The 17,374-nt window shown below is 42.8% G+C and overlaps 1 protein-coding gene across 12 annotated transcripts in view; it reads left to right on the top strand.

Annotated features, from left to right (window-relative positions):
• Positions 1 to 5,603: 5,603 nt before the first annotated feature.
• The window catches only part of VRK2 (VRK serine/threonine kinase 2), a 96,680-nt gene continuing 84,909 nt past the window's right edge, over positions 5,604 to 17,374 (top strand). For 4 of the 12 annotated variants that reach the window (XM_075925517.2, XM_075925519.2, XM_075925516.2 and 1 more), the window contains exons 1-3: positions 5,604 to 5,896; positions 6,953 to 7,093; positions 8,440 to 8,505. In XM_075925517.2, the coding sequence (XP_075781632.2) occupies positions 6,958 to 7,093; positions 8,440 to 8,505 (202 nt within the window). In that variant the 5' untranslated portion in view covers positions 5,604 to 5,896; positions 6,953 to 6,957. Of the gene's footprint in view, positions 5,994 to 6,952; positions 7,094 to 8,439; positions 8,546 to 8,960; positions 8,996 to 14,427; positions 14,453 to 17,374 lie in introns of those variants that run through there. The other 8 variants (XM_075925512.2, XM_025184190.3, XM_075925514.2 and 5 more) reach the window with 8 other exon arrangements.

Below are 17,374 nucleotides of genomic sequence, written 5' to 3' on the forward strand. Positions count from 1 at the left end.
GGAATAAGAAAGAAGAATACCTTTCTTGTGTGGTTGAACAGGCAACAGGGGAGTTTTGTGCAAAAAGAGCCAATTGAAAAAAGCATAGGTGTTCTGGTGGCTATTCTGTAAATAGCAATCAGAGCTTTCTTTTGAGAGCACGTCCATGAAGTCTGGACGCTCTCTTGAGCAAAAGCCACAATGCTTTTGTGATGCACTTTTGAAGTGTGGACGTGCTCTGGCCCAAGAAGTTTTTGCGGAAGATCACTTCTGCAAAAAGCTTCTTGTGCAAGAATCCTGTAGTGTAAACAAAGCGTGAGACAACAGTAGAGAGGAAAAGGAGTAAAGGCCCTTCACCTGACGGGGGGCTGGGAGGAAGGAGCCTCAAATTTCTTGGGAGGCAGGATACTACCAATGTGGGAGCTTGCTAATGGGATGATGATCCTTGCAGTCGAAGAGTGGGCTGTCTGCAGTCTAGTGCACCAGATGAAGAATCTTTTCTTTGCTGTTGCCTCCTCCTCCTCCGTAAGACAGCAAAGAACCACTTACTGTGTGTGTACCTTTACATTAGCTTCCCATTTGAGCAGAACTACTACTAGATAAAATCCTTGTTTTTATGTTTTCAGTTCTCTATTTGTAAATATACATATGCTTATTTTTAGTCTTTACCTATTTTTTCCTTATCCAGTAAACACATTGGTGAAAATCTCTCACTCTTTGGAGAAGCATCATAGAATGCACTTCTTTAAGACACCACGATTATGGTGCAGTATGGCAATAGCTATTCAGTCACGGTTGAATCTGAAATGAACATAGTGACATTTCAGGGATAGGCTGGTATGTCCAAGAACATGACATTTCAATGAGACCTTGTATGTCTTGTAGTGCTATTAATCAGGATACATTCTGTCGTAAAAATTTTACTAATGCACAATTGTGCTGTAGTGAATGGTCTATTTTAGCACCACCAAAAGATAAACACATAAAAACTTGCTTAAAATCAGTCCTGTTCTCTATTTAAAATCAGCTTCAGTCATACGTCTCATTTAAATCCAAACTCAGCCCCGTTCCCTGTTTAAAAAGAAAAACCGGTAACATTGGGAACGCTTCTCTGTCTTGTAAGTATTTCTATTCTTTATACTGCACTTTAATCTTAAATTGGATAAGTCAAATAAATGTTTACAAGATACCAAAAATGGGAGTGATTTCAAATTATCTTGGCTTTGGATGGAGTTGTATCCGTGAATCTTCAGTGTCTTTCAGTTTTATAAGAAAATTATATAGCAAGCTTTTCATGTAAAACCAATGAAGTTCCTAAACCTCAGTTACATATACAACTATGCAAGCCTCTTTGTGGCTAAATGACGGACTCAAGAGTCTATGCAGTCTGACTTGAATGTACATAGTGCGGGCTGCCTATGCCAGTGTCGTCTTTAGCAATGAACCAGATCCTTGTGTCTTTACTTCTAGTTTCACTTTTGCTGTTGGTTTCCAATTACTATTTTAAATACAGCTTTTCTTTTCCAGAGCTACATGAACCTCTTTTTTCATTTTATGAAAATATGCTTGTTCATGAGTTAAAACCTTAGGAGAGTTTACAAATATTTTTGGAGTTCAACGTTTTACATTCAACCCCAGCTTTCCACTAATTCACTGGTTTCATGATGCTCATAAATTTGTCATTAGTTCCACAGACGTGAAAGGAAATCACCCCCCAGTTTTCTTTTTTTTCCCATAAAAGGAAAAAATCAGCAACACAACCACAAATTTTGTTTCTTGGGAAAACCTATAATTCCACCGTGTTCAAATGTAAAAAGATTTTTTTCCATGTTATATTAATTTCACTGCTACTCTTTGGTTTCTACAAGGATACTTCTCCTATTCCATTTGAAAAATACTTGTGTGTGTCACACTTTCTATCTACCTTAGACATCATTGAAGTAAGAATTCCTTACAGTGTACGTGAATAGTTACATTTACCAACTATGACATTTCTAGGAAGTTTTTGCATTTATGACATCAGTATTATTCAATGTTTCTTCCTCTCACCCTGGCTTCCGTGCCTACCCAGGGTTTCTGAGGGCAGGGAATACGTGATCCCAAAAGAATCGGGCACTTTAATGTGTTAATATTGGTTTCATAAGTTTCATGTTTAAATAGATAGGAAGGGTCTCATTCTATGTTCCAGCCAAGATGAATTTGGCATAGAAATAAGGTAAGGGGTTTGAGGCCAAGGGAAATTTAAACCATTTGTATGTACCAGGCTTTCCTAGCTCTTAAAGGGCCTGTGAAGACCAATGTGTTTGGACTGAGCTTTCCATCATCAGTCTTCTAAGTTTCTATCCTTTGCTCTTAAATGCAAGTCATTCAAAAACCACAACATCCTATGTAGTTGAGAGAGAAGGAAAGAGCATTGAGAAGACATTGCACTGACAGAAGTGTGTAACATAATTTCACCTGCTATTCCTCTATGCAGTCTCAGATTACTGTTGTCACCAAAGTGGCCAACCCTGTGGGCGCTCTGAGGCTGGAGCACCCAGCAAAAAAATTAGCTGGGGCTTAGCACCTTCTAGCAGCCCTCTGGATCAGTGCCTCCCCCTCTCTCCCAATGCATCCCACTCACCACAATCAGCTTTTCAGAAGCATGCAGGCCACAAAAGAGGCAGGGGGAAGGGGCAGAGAAGAGGGAGGTCAGGAAGAGTTGAGATGGTGATGGGTGAAAGGGGTGGAGTGGTGGTGGAGCCTAGGACACAGCAGCAGCACCTGGGAGCCTCAGGCCATTTTGTATCCCCACACCCTGGGGCAGTTGCCCCCTTTGCCCACCCTGTCAGTGGACCTGCTTTATTAATGTGGCTGCTGCTGTCTCCCAACATGATAGATCTGGGGAATTCACTTGGCTCATTGACATAGTCTCATTCAGTTCACACTAGGAATCCACTGATCTTTGCAGAGGCATAGACCAGCGGGAAGTTTCATGTAGTAAAGAACTGGAAGGATTTTTTCCCTGTCACTCCTTGGCTGTGTCTAGACTGGCCATTTTTTCCGGAAAATCAGCCGCTTTTCCAGAAAAACTTGCCAGCTGTCTACACTGGCCGCTTGAATTTCCGCAAAAGCACTGACTTCCTACTGTAAGAAATCAGTGCTTTTTGAGGAAATACTATGCTGCTCCCGTTCGGGCAAAAGTCCCTTTTGCGCAAAACTTTTGCGCAAAAGGGCCAGTGTAGACAGCTGAGATTTGTTTTCCGCAAAAAAGCCCCTATTGTGAAAATGGCGATCGGGACTTTTTTGCGGAAAAGCGCGTTGGCCACGGACGCTTTTCTGCAAAAAGTGCTTTTGCGGAAAAGTGTCCGTGCCAATCTAGACGCTCTGTTCCAAAAATGCTTTTAACGGAAAACTTCCGTTAAAAGCATTTCCGTAAAATCATGCCAGTCTACATGTAGCCCTTTTGTTTTGGAGGCAGAGGGTACTCTGAGGTACTTTTCTACCCCCACCATTATTGCTGTATTTGAGCACCTCACAATCTTTAATGCATTTATCCTTCCAATGCCCCTGTGAAGGAGGGCAGTGCTTTTAATCCCATTTAACAGATGGAAAACTGAAGAGCAGAGATACTAAAGTAACCTTCTCAAATAGGAAATCTATGGTGGAGCACGGAACTGAACAATGGTCTTGTCTTCTTAATATTAAGTACAACAATACTTAATATATAGAGCCCATTTCAATAGTAGACTACAAAGGACTTTACAGAGCTAGGACACGCATGCATTGCACAAATGAGGAAACTGAAGTGATTTGCCAAAGATCACACAGCTGGCCATTGACAAAGTAAGAAATTAGACCCAGGTCTCCTGTCTCCCAGTCTGCTACCTTTATCCGGATCTTTTCATCCCTTGGTTAGGGAGAAGTTTAGTGTTTTCAATGTCATGATCTTCTGTAGGTGGAAGCAGCAGCATTTCTGCTCTGGCATAGCTATTCCCCACTTCTGTGATAAGTGAGACAGAATTAAACTTTGCCTTTTAAAGGAACTATCTCTAAAATCTGCACCTGGAACAGGTTATGGGCTGCTATGCTGTGCTGCTGAGGGCAAGAAAGAACAGAGCATTGGCTTTGGACGACTCAAGATCAAACCCATGCTGAGTGTGTCAGACTACAGTCCTGATCTCTGCTATCGCATGCCAAGCTGGGGAACTTCACACCTGGGGTGAACCTGGGAGGTCTGAGAGCAAATGTGGTTCTTCTAGTTATGCACCTGTACTCTCTGGCTATGTCTACACTGGTGGGTTATTGCGCAAGAACGGCTGTTCTTCCACAGAGCATCCACACTGCCCACCCGCTCTTGCGCAAGATTTACAGTAAAGCATGGTAGGAGAGGGCTTCTTGCACAAGAGCTACGCTCTTTTCTAACAGGTGTAAGCTCTCTTGCGCAAGAGCTCTTGCACAAGAGGACAGTGTGGATGTATAGCAGTGGTTTCTTGCGCAAGAACACCCTATGGCTAAAATGGCCATCAGAGCTTTCTTGAGCAAGAGAGCGTCCACACTGCCATGGATGCTTTTGTGCAAAAGCACATGGCAGTGTGGACGTATTCTTGCACAAGAACCCTTGTGCAAGATGTTCTTGCACAAGAAGCTGCCAGTGTGTTAGCCAAACAGGCTCGTTTCCCCCTGGAGCTAGTCAATTACCCCAAGGAGGCACGGAAGACAAAAGGATAAACGCCAAGCCCTTTATTTGTCGGTCAGCTGAGCAGGTGCTCCCCTCGACTTATGCCAGAGGGAAAGGCACACCAAATTAAGCATACAGCACACTTTTATACCATGAAGTAAATGGCCTACTTTTGCGCTACAAGCAGTCTGATTACACAACCAGGATACATCTACCTAGCTTCCTCTTATTGCACACTTTGAGCACATGCAGCAAAAGCAGCAATGTGACTCGACCTTTTAACCTAATAATCCTTGACAGTATTTTATGGCTTCCCACCAAGTAGAAATGTGCAAGCCAAACTATATACTTTTATCTTGCGAGAGCGGCTGCAAGGGAAATAGGTGGGCAGGATTGTCTGTGAGCTAGGGGTTCTAAGGAAGTTCAGTCTCTCCATACCTCCTCGGCCTTTTTCCCTTTGAGGTCCCCTATTCTCCTAACAAGTGTAGACATAGCCCCTGGGTACAGCTAAAGGTCAATGACAGCAGGGCTTGCCAAGCAGCAGCGAGCCCCGCTCGCCAGCGACGTGGTTCTGTGCTCTGTGCAAGCGCAGAGTGCGCCGGCTCTTCCGGGGTGTAACCTCGCCACGGGTGAGTAGATTACATTATTTGTCGAGCCCTGTGAATAACTGGGTCCAGCTTTGGGCACCACACTTTCAGTGCGGGTGGAACAATGTTTATAGTGGGGGAGTTGAAAGCCACTGAACAAGTCCCGTTTATGAAGGCAGCCACTTGAAGCCAGCAGTAGGGTAGTTCCAGCATCCTGCAAGAAAGAACCCAAAGGAAAACCTCTCCTCTCCTGTGGGAAAAACGGGCCCTGGAGAAGGCTGAGGTGGGGCATGTTCAGAGCGCGCGTCTGCCCACTCCGACGCCCACCTAGATGCACGACACCCGTTATCTGTCACTCAAGCCCCTTTAACGCCTCGCAGACGGGCACCCTGGCGCGCGGAGCGGAGCCGCGTCTCCTCTTTCCCCATGCACGTCCAGCCTCCCCGCAGCGCCAGCCGCCTGGGCGGGCCGCACACTGGGGTCACCCGACACAGGCGCAGTGCCCGCCCTCCCTGAGCCGCGCCCAGCACAGCAGCAGCCGGCTTCGGCCCGGGCAGCCGGCTCTTCACGCGCCTTCTGCTGTCGCTCGCCTCCCGGTGGCGGCCGGGCCCTGAGCTCCTGCTGCTGCCCGGCCGGCCCGGGGACGCGAGCAGGGCGGGAGCGCAGGCCGGTCAGTGTCGCGGGGCGCTGCGCGGCTCAGAGCGGCCTGGCCCGAGTGTGGGACCAGGCGGCGGCGGCGGCGCCCTGGAGAAGGAGCCGGCCGCGAGGTGCAAGGAGGGAGGGGGAGGAGGAGCCTGGGGTGCGTGGGGCGCTGCCGGCAGCGCGGGGCGGCCTGGGCAAGGCTGCGGCGGCGGGGCCCGGGGAGTTGTCGGGAAAGCCCCGGGAGCACAGAGGGCGCTAGGCACACTGGGCAGGCGGGCGGGATGCCACCTCCTTGGGTTTCAGCCGGTCGCCTCTGCAGCGCCGCTCCCTGCGCCCGCGGGACTGAAAAGACCCGCCCTGGCCAAAGTGCCCCCCCCGGAAAAGGCGCCAGGGACGTGGAGCGCGTAGGGCAGAGAGCCCCGGCTACCCGTGTAACGTGCTGTGGGAGCGATGCCTGGGAAATCCCCCGCGACGGCTCGGGGGCGTGGTGTGTGAAAGGCCACTTCGCTGTGACGTGCCCCGAGTTGCCCAGCTCTTGTGGCTCGCAGAGATAAGGGGCCTGCCAGCCTTTTTCACGCGTGGTGCCCAGAATAGGGTCTTGGGATTTCAAACCTGACATTTAGCCCCCCTCCCCCCAAGCCATTCCTGCTTATGCTTCTCTACTCTCTGAACTTCCTAAAGAACGGAGTGCGGTCTCAGCCTTGTTCCCTAGCCATAGCCATCGATGGTTACAATGGTGCATATTTCTAAACTAACCAGCATGCAGTTTAAGTACTGTGGACTTATGCCAGGTTGCATGTTCAACTTTTCTTCCCCCCCTTTGTCTCTCCCAGACAGTAAATAAATGAGACTACTCCCCTCATTGTCTGACTTGCCTCGTGTAGTTATTTACGTTCACCTTAAACTGGGATAAAACACTACCACTCTGATTTGGTAGCATCATATCCTTTTTGCACAGGGATACGGTATTGCCCAGATGCTAGGTCATAAGAATCGGGACACTAAACAATGATTTGCCTGTTGAAACAGAGTATTAGAAGGTTCCATTGTCTTTCATAATGGATTCATTTTCTTTTCTTTATAGGTGTGATGCCTCCTAAAGGGCGTGGAAAAAGCAAGCTCCCTGTTCCCCTTCCCAAAGGAATGATAATGAAAGACACTGAAGGAAAAGAGTGGAGACTGGGCAATATCATTGGCCAGGGAGGATTTGGATTAATCTATTTAGGTAAATCATGAGCATTAATTACAATGTTTGTGACTTTTTGTTTGATTTTGTCCTTTAAAACAAAATGGTTAGACTAAAACGTGTTTGTAATTCTCTAAAGAAACAATGAGGTGCGCCAGAATGGCTTAACAGCACTCAGCTGAATACCCAGGTTATTGAGATGTTTTACTGAAGGAATTATATGATTCTTTCCTGGATTGTTCAGAGTACTGTTTGTATAAACTGTAGAGCACTTGGGCACATATGGGTCAGTACTTGAGTAGAAGATTGCCAAGGAACACCAATACTAAGTGCTACAGGATTTGGTGATTCAGTATGTGTCCGTAACTCTTGAGTCAGTATGGTTGGGGGTGTTGGTTGTTTAAAGTGGCATCTTTCAGCTGAGATATAAAATCAAGATACAGAGCTTTTGGTCATTAGAGAATTAATTACACATTTTATAGCAAGAGTAAAATTAACTTTGGTTCTATGTACGAATTAAAGCCATGCTTTTCCCAGCAGTTTCAGCTGAAAATGGCATTCTTCACTTGTACAAAATCGCATGGTATAGCTGCATGCTCTTCGACAGATGCAATATTCTATCCAGAGGTAGCTGCTTTTCAATGGAGAATAAGTGATTCTGATAAATAATTGTAAAACACTTTGGGATCATTTATATATAAATGTAAATTATTACTGCTGGTCTCTATAAAAGAGAAAAATCTTTTAACAAGGCAGCATGATGGACTTTCCTATCCCACACACATGCAGAAAAAACATGAGAATTAGTCTACAATGAAAATCTGTCAGGAACTGTGTTAAGCTTGTACTGAGACAGCAGTGAAGAATTAATCTTGAATAGCAACATCAGTACAACCCATCATCCCTAAAGGCAAACATGCTCTTCTTAAGTTAGATAGCGGTATGTTAACGACTGTTTCCAGACTTGGGGTATTAATATTCAAATCCTGCTGATCAAGCCACTTCAATATATTGATGGAATGTGTATTGCACATACAAAGATCTGCTGTATCTTTTGAATTTTTTCCCATTTGTCATGGAAAGTGTAATTGCACTTTTTTGGCATCTATTTTTTGTGCCACTTTTATTTTTTTTACTATTTTCTGTTTTCTGCTTTTTCTGTTTGTGCTCTAACATTTAGCTCCTACAGATGGCTTTGTCAGAAGACGACATGCTAATATGTTTGGAGATAGCCAAGCTTCCATTGTTGCATAGTTTCTAGACCACTGTAACAAGCCAAATTTTCATTAGAGCAAGCACCCTATTCCCAATGTCTTATTTCTCAGTTCCTTTATTATTTTAACTGCAACTTCTCCTGCATGAGTGGATCCTGTTTGCCCTTGCAGCACTACACTGGAAACAGAGGCACAGACGTTTTCCCACATGGAGTGAATTGCAGGATTGGAGCCTTGGTGATTGTACAAGTATTTACTTTCTATAGAGGACTTATGGGTGTGTGTTACATTCTGTTCAGCCATATGTATATATATTCATTTGTATATGCCACTGTTTTCTTGATGATAGATGCAGTAGTGTCTGTCTTGGTTTTTTTGTTTGTTTGTTTTTTGTTCCATGTGTTTGGCAATGACCTTGTTCCAGGTATGTGCTATACTGCTTAGGAACAGGTGTGACTGAACTGAATTCCTCCATATTTTTTCATGTGTTTGGTGTGGTGAAGCACAGAGCTGGATAGTGACTGTGTAAAGTTGTGACAGCCCATTTTTTTTTCTTGGAGACTGGTTCTACCTAAGGTCTGGTTTGTTAGTGCTCTAAATAAAATGGATGCCCTAAAACTCTACTGTACCATCAGCAATGGTACTGAAAAAGATTGCTATTAACCAAGATGTCTTGCTTTCTAGAATGGAATCCATTCCACTGTGTGGCTCCATAGAGGAGAGAAAGGTGATTACATTAAGAAACTAAATATCACTGCTTCTGATTTCTCTCCATACATTCAGTCCTGTATTGCTTGGCAGTCATTCACGCATACAGAGACGAACTGATATGTCCTCAGGGGCGGCCTTTGACTATAGGTCGACTTGGCCGTCGCCTAGGACGCCGCCTTCAACGGCACCCAATGATGACATCACCGGGCGCATAGGGCGCCCGATGATGATGTCACCCCATTGACAGCCGTGCAGGTGGGGGCGCCGATCGTGTGTTCCGCCTGGGGCGCTGTACGTGCTTGATGCTTTTGCAAAAGATACCCGATTTCATTCACATTAAGACATGTTTTACTCTAGTCCTTTGTTTCAGTTAGTAAAAGAAGAAGCAGGCAAACTCTTCTCTAATCCTCCAGAATCCAATAATATTCTGTTTTAATATTGATCTTAATATACTCTTTTGGGAGATGCTTGATTAACATCTATTGCACAAGGCCAAGAAAGGGGGGGAAAAAATCTCTAGATCCCATATCTCTGTCTCATTCCAATCTATGGAATTCTATTCATAGTCTTCCTAGGATGAGATCAATAACCAAGGCCCCTCAGAAACGTGCAATCACTGAAGAGGCGAAGGACAGAACAGTTTATATTTACGTTTTTCTTTTGATGTTCATGATATCTTTTATGACCTCTTAAACATCAGTCAGTTGCCTTGAAGAGATCTTGTGTCTACTCCAGAGCATATATAGGAAGTGTTGCTGTGAGAAAATATACCCTCACCTGATGGAATGAAGTCAAGGTGTCTCCTGCAATTGCTAGTCAGGGATTATTTGTTGGGGGTTTGTGTGAAATAGGAATGTACTAAGGTTCCCACAGAGAAGTGAGAATGATTCATGGGACTGTGATGCACTGATGAGGGGAAACTGAAGTGGGAACATTGTTTTGTGTGTTGTAATAATATATTTCTCCACCGAAACCTACACTGTAGATTATTCTCATAGGGTGCATGTTTAGAACATCTGATGCATCAGTGAAGAAGAATCATTCAGTGGAAGTAATCAATTTTTTTCTTTAGATTGAGAATTGTGTACCAAATGTAGTAGGGTATTTTCCTATTACTGGAAAACCGTGCAAGACCTTATAGATGGTATATCACATAGAGATTGGTACATGTTTCACATATATTTTATTGGCTTTCTGGCTACAGACAGCTTCAACTATTGTAGTATATTGCCATTTGAATCCCAGCATGCTGAAGCAGAGAGCAGCCAGAGGAATAAGATGGAATGATGTTGCAATCTAGGACCCTTGTATATTTCTATTTTATGTTCCTGATAAGCGTAGCAGGGAAAAAAATCCAGCTGTTTGTTAGACTCTTTGGAAAAGTGGTTGTTGTTTATTCCATGACCTCTGTTTTCTCTCAGAAAGGAAACCCAGTACTAGATATGGTACCAAGATGGAGGCTTAGTTCCCCTTGTAACACAGAAATTAGAAAGAGGAACATAGCAAATTGATTCAGCAGTACATAACTCAGCTGAAATAGGAAATGGATCAGAATTATCAGCAAAGATTGATTTTGCTATAAAGAAAGGTGAAAAACAAGGAAGCTTATTTCTCATATTCATCTCTAGATTTTACTCAGTGTTGTTTGGATCCCTAACTCAGATAAGTTTTGTTTTTCTTCATTTAAATCCTTGTTCTAGTGTGGGCTTAGGGATGAAGGGTTCAATATGCAGGCATCCTTAGGAGAGAGGACAACGACAGCCCTCTCTGACCGTAGCAGCTTGGGGCCAGGTGAAAAGTGCCTGTCCCTGGTCGTTGCACTGGGCACAGCCGGGGGAGGGGTGCATGTCCCCTAGCTGGGGGACAGATAGACAAACAGACATACAGACAAACTCTCTGATATCTATAGCTGTCCCTTTCTCCATCCTTTACCCCTGCTGGCCCAGTGGGTTTATAGCTGGGTCCCCATCTCTGTCCCCTTGCTGCCCCCTGTGGTCATTCTGCAGGATAACTCCCTCCTACCAGATCCCTCTCTTTACATTTTATGAGAAACAATTGAACTCCATGCATATCCCATTATCCAGTCACTACTAAACCTTGACCTTGCTTTAAGTTATGATAAGAGGAAGCTGCATACCAAATTTGGTGGTCCTAGCTCTTACTGTTTAGGAGGAGTTCTTGAACAAATGGACTCACAGATGTACAGACAGATGTATATTCCTAAAATACATAAGAAGATGACAGCCATTCTGGCTGAAATAACACCATACAGCAGCTCATTTGGGACCTGATTCTGCAGAGATTTGATCACTCTTCATTCTCATTTAGTGGTGGTCAGGAGATCTGAGCCCTTCACATGGTCAGTTCCTTAGAAATAACTAGTTCTCATTTAGGTAATCCTGTGGTACTGGGAGGTTCCCCTCCCCCCCCCCCTTTGAGTTCTGTTCATATATATGTTGCTGTATTTTGAGGAGTGACTGCTTAACTTGAAGGAGGAATAATCCAGAAGAAATCCTAGAGAAATGAACAAAATGGGCAACAGAGTGAAATATACTAGGCTTGAATATCTACAAAATGTGAACAGCACAGCTGTTTTACAAAAATGAAGGTTAACTTTGCTGGCTGTATCTTTTAATCAGTTTTATAGCAGTGGTATAAACTTTTTGATGTGTATTGTTACAGCTTAATTTCCCATTAATGTATGCCATACTCCATTAAGCTTTAACAATGTACTTGAAAAATTTTACAGTGCTTCTGCAAAATATATTTACCAAAGATGCATTTCTTTGAAGGCTTTGTTCACTAAATAAAGGAAGGGAAAGCTATTTGCTGACTCTGGGCCCTTAGATTCAGTGGTGCTCTTGGATTCAGTCTTTTCAGGAATATGGCACCTAAAATTTTCTATATAGAAAAGTGCCTGTGTGTGCCCATGATGCTCTCCCTTTTATATAGTTTTGCCTTCGTTTTCAAGAGTCCTCATTGTTCTGCATTTTCTCTTCCTTCTTTGTCTTCCTTCTTCCTCTTTTCACATCTGTCTCTATAGATCTCCTCAACAGCAGCAGGCTTACCAGAAGTATGACTCCCCCTTATGCTCCTGAATAGCATTGCTGGAAGTGATTTGAAAATGGCGAGAAGTGTTTTTTCTGAATCAGTTTCAAACTACTGCTTCTGCCAAAGAAAGAGTGCTATGGTTCACGAACCTGTCCTACCTATTCTGTTCCATATTAGAGCTTTTCTTCTGTTACACTCAACTAATGGCTTACCATGATATAACTCCTACTTACTTACCTGTTTGACAAGGGGGAGAAAAGCAAAGCAAACAGGGAACAATATAGCATTTCCACGATTCAGTGCCCAGTTTAAAGCCCTTCAGGGAATAGTGGCAGTACATAGGAGAAGTAAACAAGAGTTTAGAAGGTTACAAGTGAGAAACAATACCAGACACTCATTTATCCTCCTTATCACAGCTAGTGATTGATGCAGGTGTTTAGATAAATCATTCTCTGTTTTCTATCACAATGAATCCATTAATAAACAGGCCTGAAAATGTAAATGCAAAAACATTACATAATACTCAGTTAAGGTTCCAACATCACTCTTAAATCTGCTTTGCATTTCACCATCCGTGTACAGCCTAGAAATGTCCTTCCCCACCATTGCCAGTGCTTGTATTTCCATTGCATATATTCATTAGACAATCCCAAGATGAGATGTGAAGGCATAGAGATTTCTGGTCCCTGTCTAGATGGTAGTTAGGAGTAGGAGGTCAGGTGTTACTCTAGGTATAACTTTTTTTTGTATGTGTTAAGATATGGATAGAAAAGAGATCTAGCTATAGGTTACCTACAATATGATTTGCTAAAGATATACTCTGTATTAATGTTTCCTCTATTTTTTTCCATCCATGTGCAGAATAATTGTATGTGTACCGAGGCATTTGTGAATGTTCACTAGTAGAAACAAAAAACCTAGCTGTCGGCATTCTGCTAATCAGCTGGGTGGCATTTGAATCTCTTGAGTAACCTCATAAGCGCCTGCTTATCAGGAACATGGCTCTGTACTATTGAGATTCTTATGATGAAGATTACCAGGGATATGTTGCATTCGTAGCAAATCATGAGAGAAATGTACACAAAGGAAGGAGATGGAGGAAGAAGGAGGAGAACCAACAGAAAGGCATTCTTTGATGGCCATAAGCATCTATAGATGCAGTGTGATCTCATGAGGATAAGCATGTGTTCCTGAATTGAAATTGCATGATAACAGGAGGAACTTCTGCCCTAGGATATGGCATTTGCTGCAGTATGCAAGATGCCCCTCTACACCCATTTTTGATTGGCCTATGCCTTATTGAAATTGGCATAGGTACCATCTGAGTGGTAGTAGTGTCAGGCTTGCAGATGAGCAAGAGTGCAGTCATTCCAGAACCCAGTGTGTGCATCAAGTTTAAGAGTTAAAGGCCTGGGCTCCCATCTAAGAATGCTGAAACAGCTTTTGTTCCTGAGGTTAAAGGAAATGTCACACCTACTCCAGCTCACAGCTAGAGTAACTTTGAAAATCAGACAGCATCTTTCATAGCTCTGGAAGGCAAAATTTTGGCTCTGGTGAATTAGTATTAAAGTTTCATGATAAGATGACAGAAATTATAATTAAATTTTCACCAGAACTTGATTGTACTGGAAGCATTTGCAGATGCCCACAAAACAGTTATGCAGTAGAGCTGTTTTCTGCTGAATTGCTTACCCATGTGCTTTGGTAGCCAAATCCACTGTAAAGGCCTGTGTATATAATATTTGCTTAATGGAACCCTAAATCACAAAGGAAGCTGGAGGAAAACTCACAAGAGACCATGTCTGAAGGCTTCTTAGAAATTAGTCTAGCCAGGAAATGGTAGTTCATAGGATAAAATAGAGAAGTCCTTCCTCAGGAAACTTAGCATGTAAATAAGCGCTTTAAGGACTGAAATGAAAATTCCGTGAGATATTGAAAGAAAACAAGAGGGGAAAAATACAAAGAGCTATACTAAAACTTTAAAAATTGTTTCTGCTTGGTATTTACATCAATATGCTCTGTACTTCTGATAGGTAATGCCATAATATATGACTGTAGATGGTAAATATTTATTATTTTTAATGATTGCCACTGTTGATTATTTTTATTTATTATCAAACCAGTATTCTGAAAATGATTCTTCAGAATGTTTAGATAAATCAAAACTTCCTTTGTTAAACATAGTGGGTGAAATCCTGGCCCTGTTGAAGTAAATGGCTAAATTTTCATCTACTTCTGTTGGACCATGATTTCACTTGTTCTAGCCATTACTTTTACATAAACTAACTTGCAGTTCTTAGCCACAGCTTTTGAGTACCTTGTTAATTTTTGAATCATGGATTTTGTTTTATCTCTATGTAAACAGAACTGAGAGGACAATATCACTATACATTTTCATATCCTCTGAAAAAGTATGCAAAAGGTAATAAAAGCTACTTGAGCTTATTTATGCTTCCAAAATAAGCTTATATTTCCCAAATATCCAGCAGCAGCAGAGAGACCAGCTGTGGACAGGAACAGGGATAGTTCTTCTCACTGCCAAATAACACTGCTTTTCTTTTCTACTGTGTAAATTGTATCTACAAACTGATTTTATGAGAACCATTGTGAATACTCCACGATATTCCAAACATGATTGCCACAAACTGCTAAAACTAAAGCTGGCACATTTGAACTGGCATATAAAACTGGCATGTTTCTTTGTCACCCAGAATGCAGTTCTGCCATTCAGTCCTAGGGAATCACAATTCGTCCAGAAATTCTGTTGTTACAATCTCGTATTTAAACAGACTGATTAATTAAAGGTTGTACTGCAAGTCAACAGATGCCATGAATTCATACTTAAGGCTGATACTGAGACCTTAGCCCTGCTTGTCATGGCTGGGCAAAGCTAGAAAATTCTGGACACAAGTTAATTTGATGTAACTTGTTTTCTGCATTGCCTAAGCTCAGAAGTTGGAGATTATGGTGAAGAATGTAGACCTTATTTCAACTTGTATTTTTTACATTCTAAATAGGGTGCATAAAAATCGATTATTTAAAAAAGAATCAAATTTGACTTTATTTACCAAAAGTGAAACCTCTTTACAAAGCTGCTGCACCCCTCTGTAGCTCTCACTCAACCCTGGCTAATCTCCCTCCTCCTTAATGTTTCCTGTGCTTCCAAACTCCCAACAGCCAGTGCTCCCAGTTCTACTAATTACAAGCAGCATCTAAAACACCACAGTTTCTCAACAGACTAAGAAGTAACATGTGCAAAGAAAGACACAAGCAGAATAGGATTGTTTTTGTTCTGTGCTTATGTGGTGGGGGGGACCTTAGCTAAGGAAGGCAGAGGAGTTTTAAAGATAGAGAGACTATATATAGGATGGAGGCAGCATAGAAAGGAGGAGTGGAGTGGACTGGAAATTAAAAGGGGAAGATATTATTCAGCACACACAGAGCTTCTTATATTTCCCCATGATTTTGCCATAGATAAATTGTCATGACTTTTGCACCTAAGAGGGATCCTATTTGGGAATATTTTGAAGAAATTTGTTCTTTAGGTAAAAAAATGAAATGTGTCAAGTGTAGTAAGCAGTGCAAGAAGATGCAGACCAAGAATGAAACATAAGGAAAATTGCTTATTGGGAGAAAATGATGTAGATGAAGATGTGGATATGCCTAAGTGGATCAGCTGGTTAGAAACTTAAATAATTCACTTTGCAATGCATTATTTTTCTATGCTTTTTAGTATAACTGTGATTTGGCAAGTAAATTCCAAAGCTGTTTGTTGCTAGAAAAAAAGCTTAGCTTAGCTAATCCTTATGATTTTTTATTTAGTTAACTACTTTTAGAGTCCATCACTCAAGTATATAATACAGAAAGCTGCAGTAAGAGAAATATAGAATTGCCAGTTGCCACTGAGTGTCATTTTCTTATTTTACATTGCATAATGCATGCCCTTTATTTTGGAACATCAGGGCCACAGACCATAATGGTGATACGATAAGTTCTATTCTCTATTTTACTTCAGTATAACTCAGCTTTCCAAAGAATTGAAGGAAAGAGTTCTAGACATGTAATGATAAATTTCAATAATAATTCTTGGAATACAGCATATTCTTCTTTTCTTGTAATTAATGTAGTTAAAATGTGCATGCATACCATTTGAAGTACACAGAAGTGCATGCATACCATTTGAAGTACACAGAAGTACACATTTGCCATACTATTTTAGAATACCTTTGCTTACGAAGTATACCCATATAGTGTGCCTGGTGTATATCATCAGAGTGTTCCTACATTCCAGCATTGCACTCCTACAGGGTCTCTGCTTATTATCCCATAGTTTAGCACTTACCTGATTGTAATATGGATAGCTCTGTGTTACCATATAGAATGAGCCTAGCACATGGCTAATTATGAGTATAGAGTAATTACCTAGGAGATAAACTCACAGAAGAGTATGTAATCAGGTTGTTTGTTAAACCTTCGGAACCCTTCCAATCTGTTAAGTAATTCTATGTAATAATTTATTCTGACCTCCTGTACATTGCAAGCCACAGAACCTTACCACCTACTTCTGTAATAGGCCCATAACCTTTGCCCAAGTTACTGAAGTCCTCAATTCAACTCTCCCTCTCTCTCCCCTCGCCCTCCTGGGTTTCCGTAAATCTGACCTAGGGGAAAATTCCTTTCTGACCCCAGGAATATCAGTTTGACCCTCAGTATAAGAATGTAGGAATAACCATTGAGTGAAACCAATGGCCCTTCTAACTCAGTATCCTAACCTTCAGTATTTCAGAGGGGTAGCTGTGTTAGTCTCTAAGGTGCTGCAAGACTATTCGTTGTTTGTCAGGTTTTTCCAGTTGCAGACTAAGAAAAAGGGAGATGGTACAGTAAACTTCCGATAATCCGGCACCTTTAGGACCCAAGGGGTGCCGGATTATCAGATATGCCGAACTATCGGAAGGGGGGCTATGAGAGGTCTGGGGCGGGGTGGTGGGGATGCCACCCCAGATCCCTCATAGCCTGCCCTTCCGAAAGTCTGTCTCTGCCCCAGGTGTCCCCGATTTAGCCTCTGCTGGTCAGTTTCAGCAGCGGCTGAATTGGGATGCCTGTGGCAGAGCATCTGGGGTGCTGCTGGGTTGGTCCAGTAGCGCCGCCCCTCGGCGCTGCAAGACCAACCGGGCAGCACCCCAGCTACTCTTGGGGATGCCTGGGAAAGAGCAGCTGGGGTGCTGCCGGGTTGGTCCTGCAGCGCCGAGGGGCGGCGCTACGGGACCAACCCCGTAGCACCCCAGCTCCTCTGCCCCAGGCGTCCCCGATTCAGCTGCTGAAACTGACCAGCGGCTGATTCCAG

The sequence above is a fragment of the Pelodiscus sinensis genome, chromosome 3, assembly GCF_052426305.1.
Source record: "Pelodiscus sinensis isolate ZL-2025 chromosome 3, ASM5242630v1, whole genome shotgun sequence".
Taxonomy (NCBI): Eukaryota; Metazoa; Chordata; order Testudines; family Trionychidae; genus Pelodiscus; species Pelodiscus sinensis.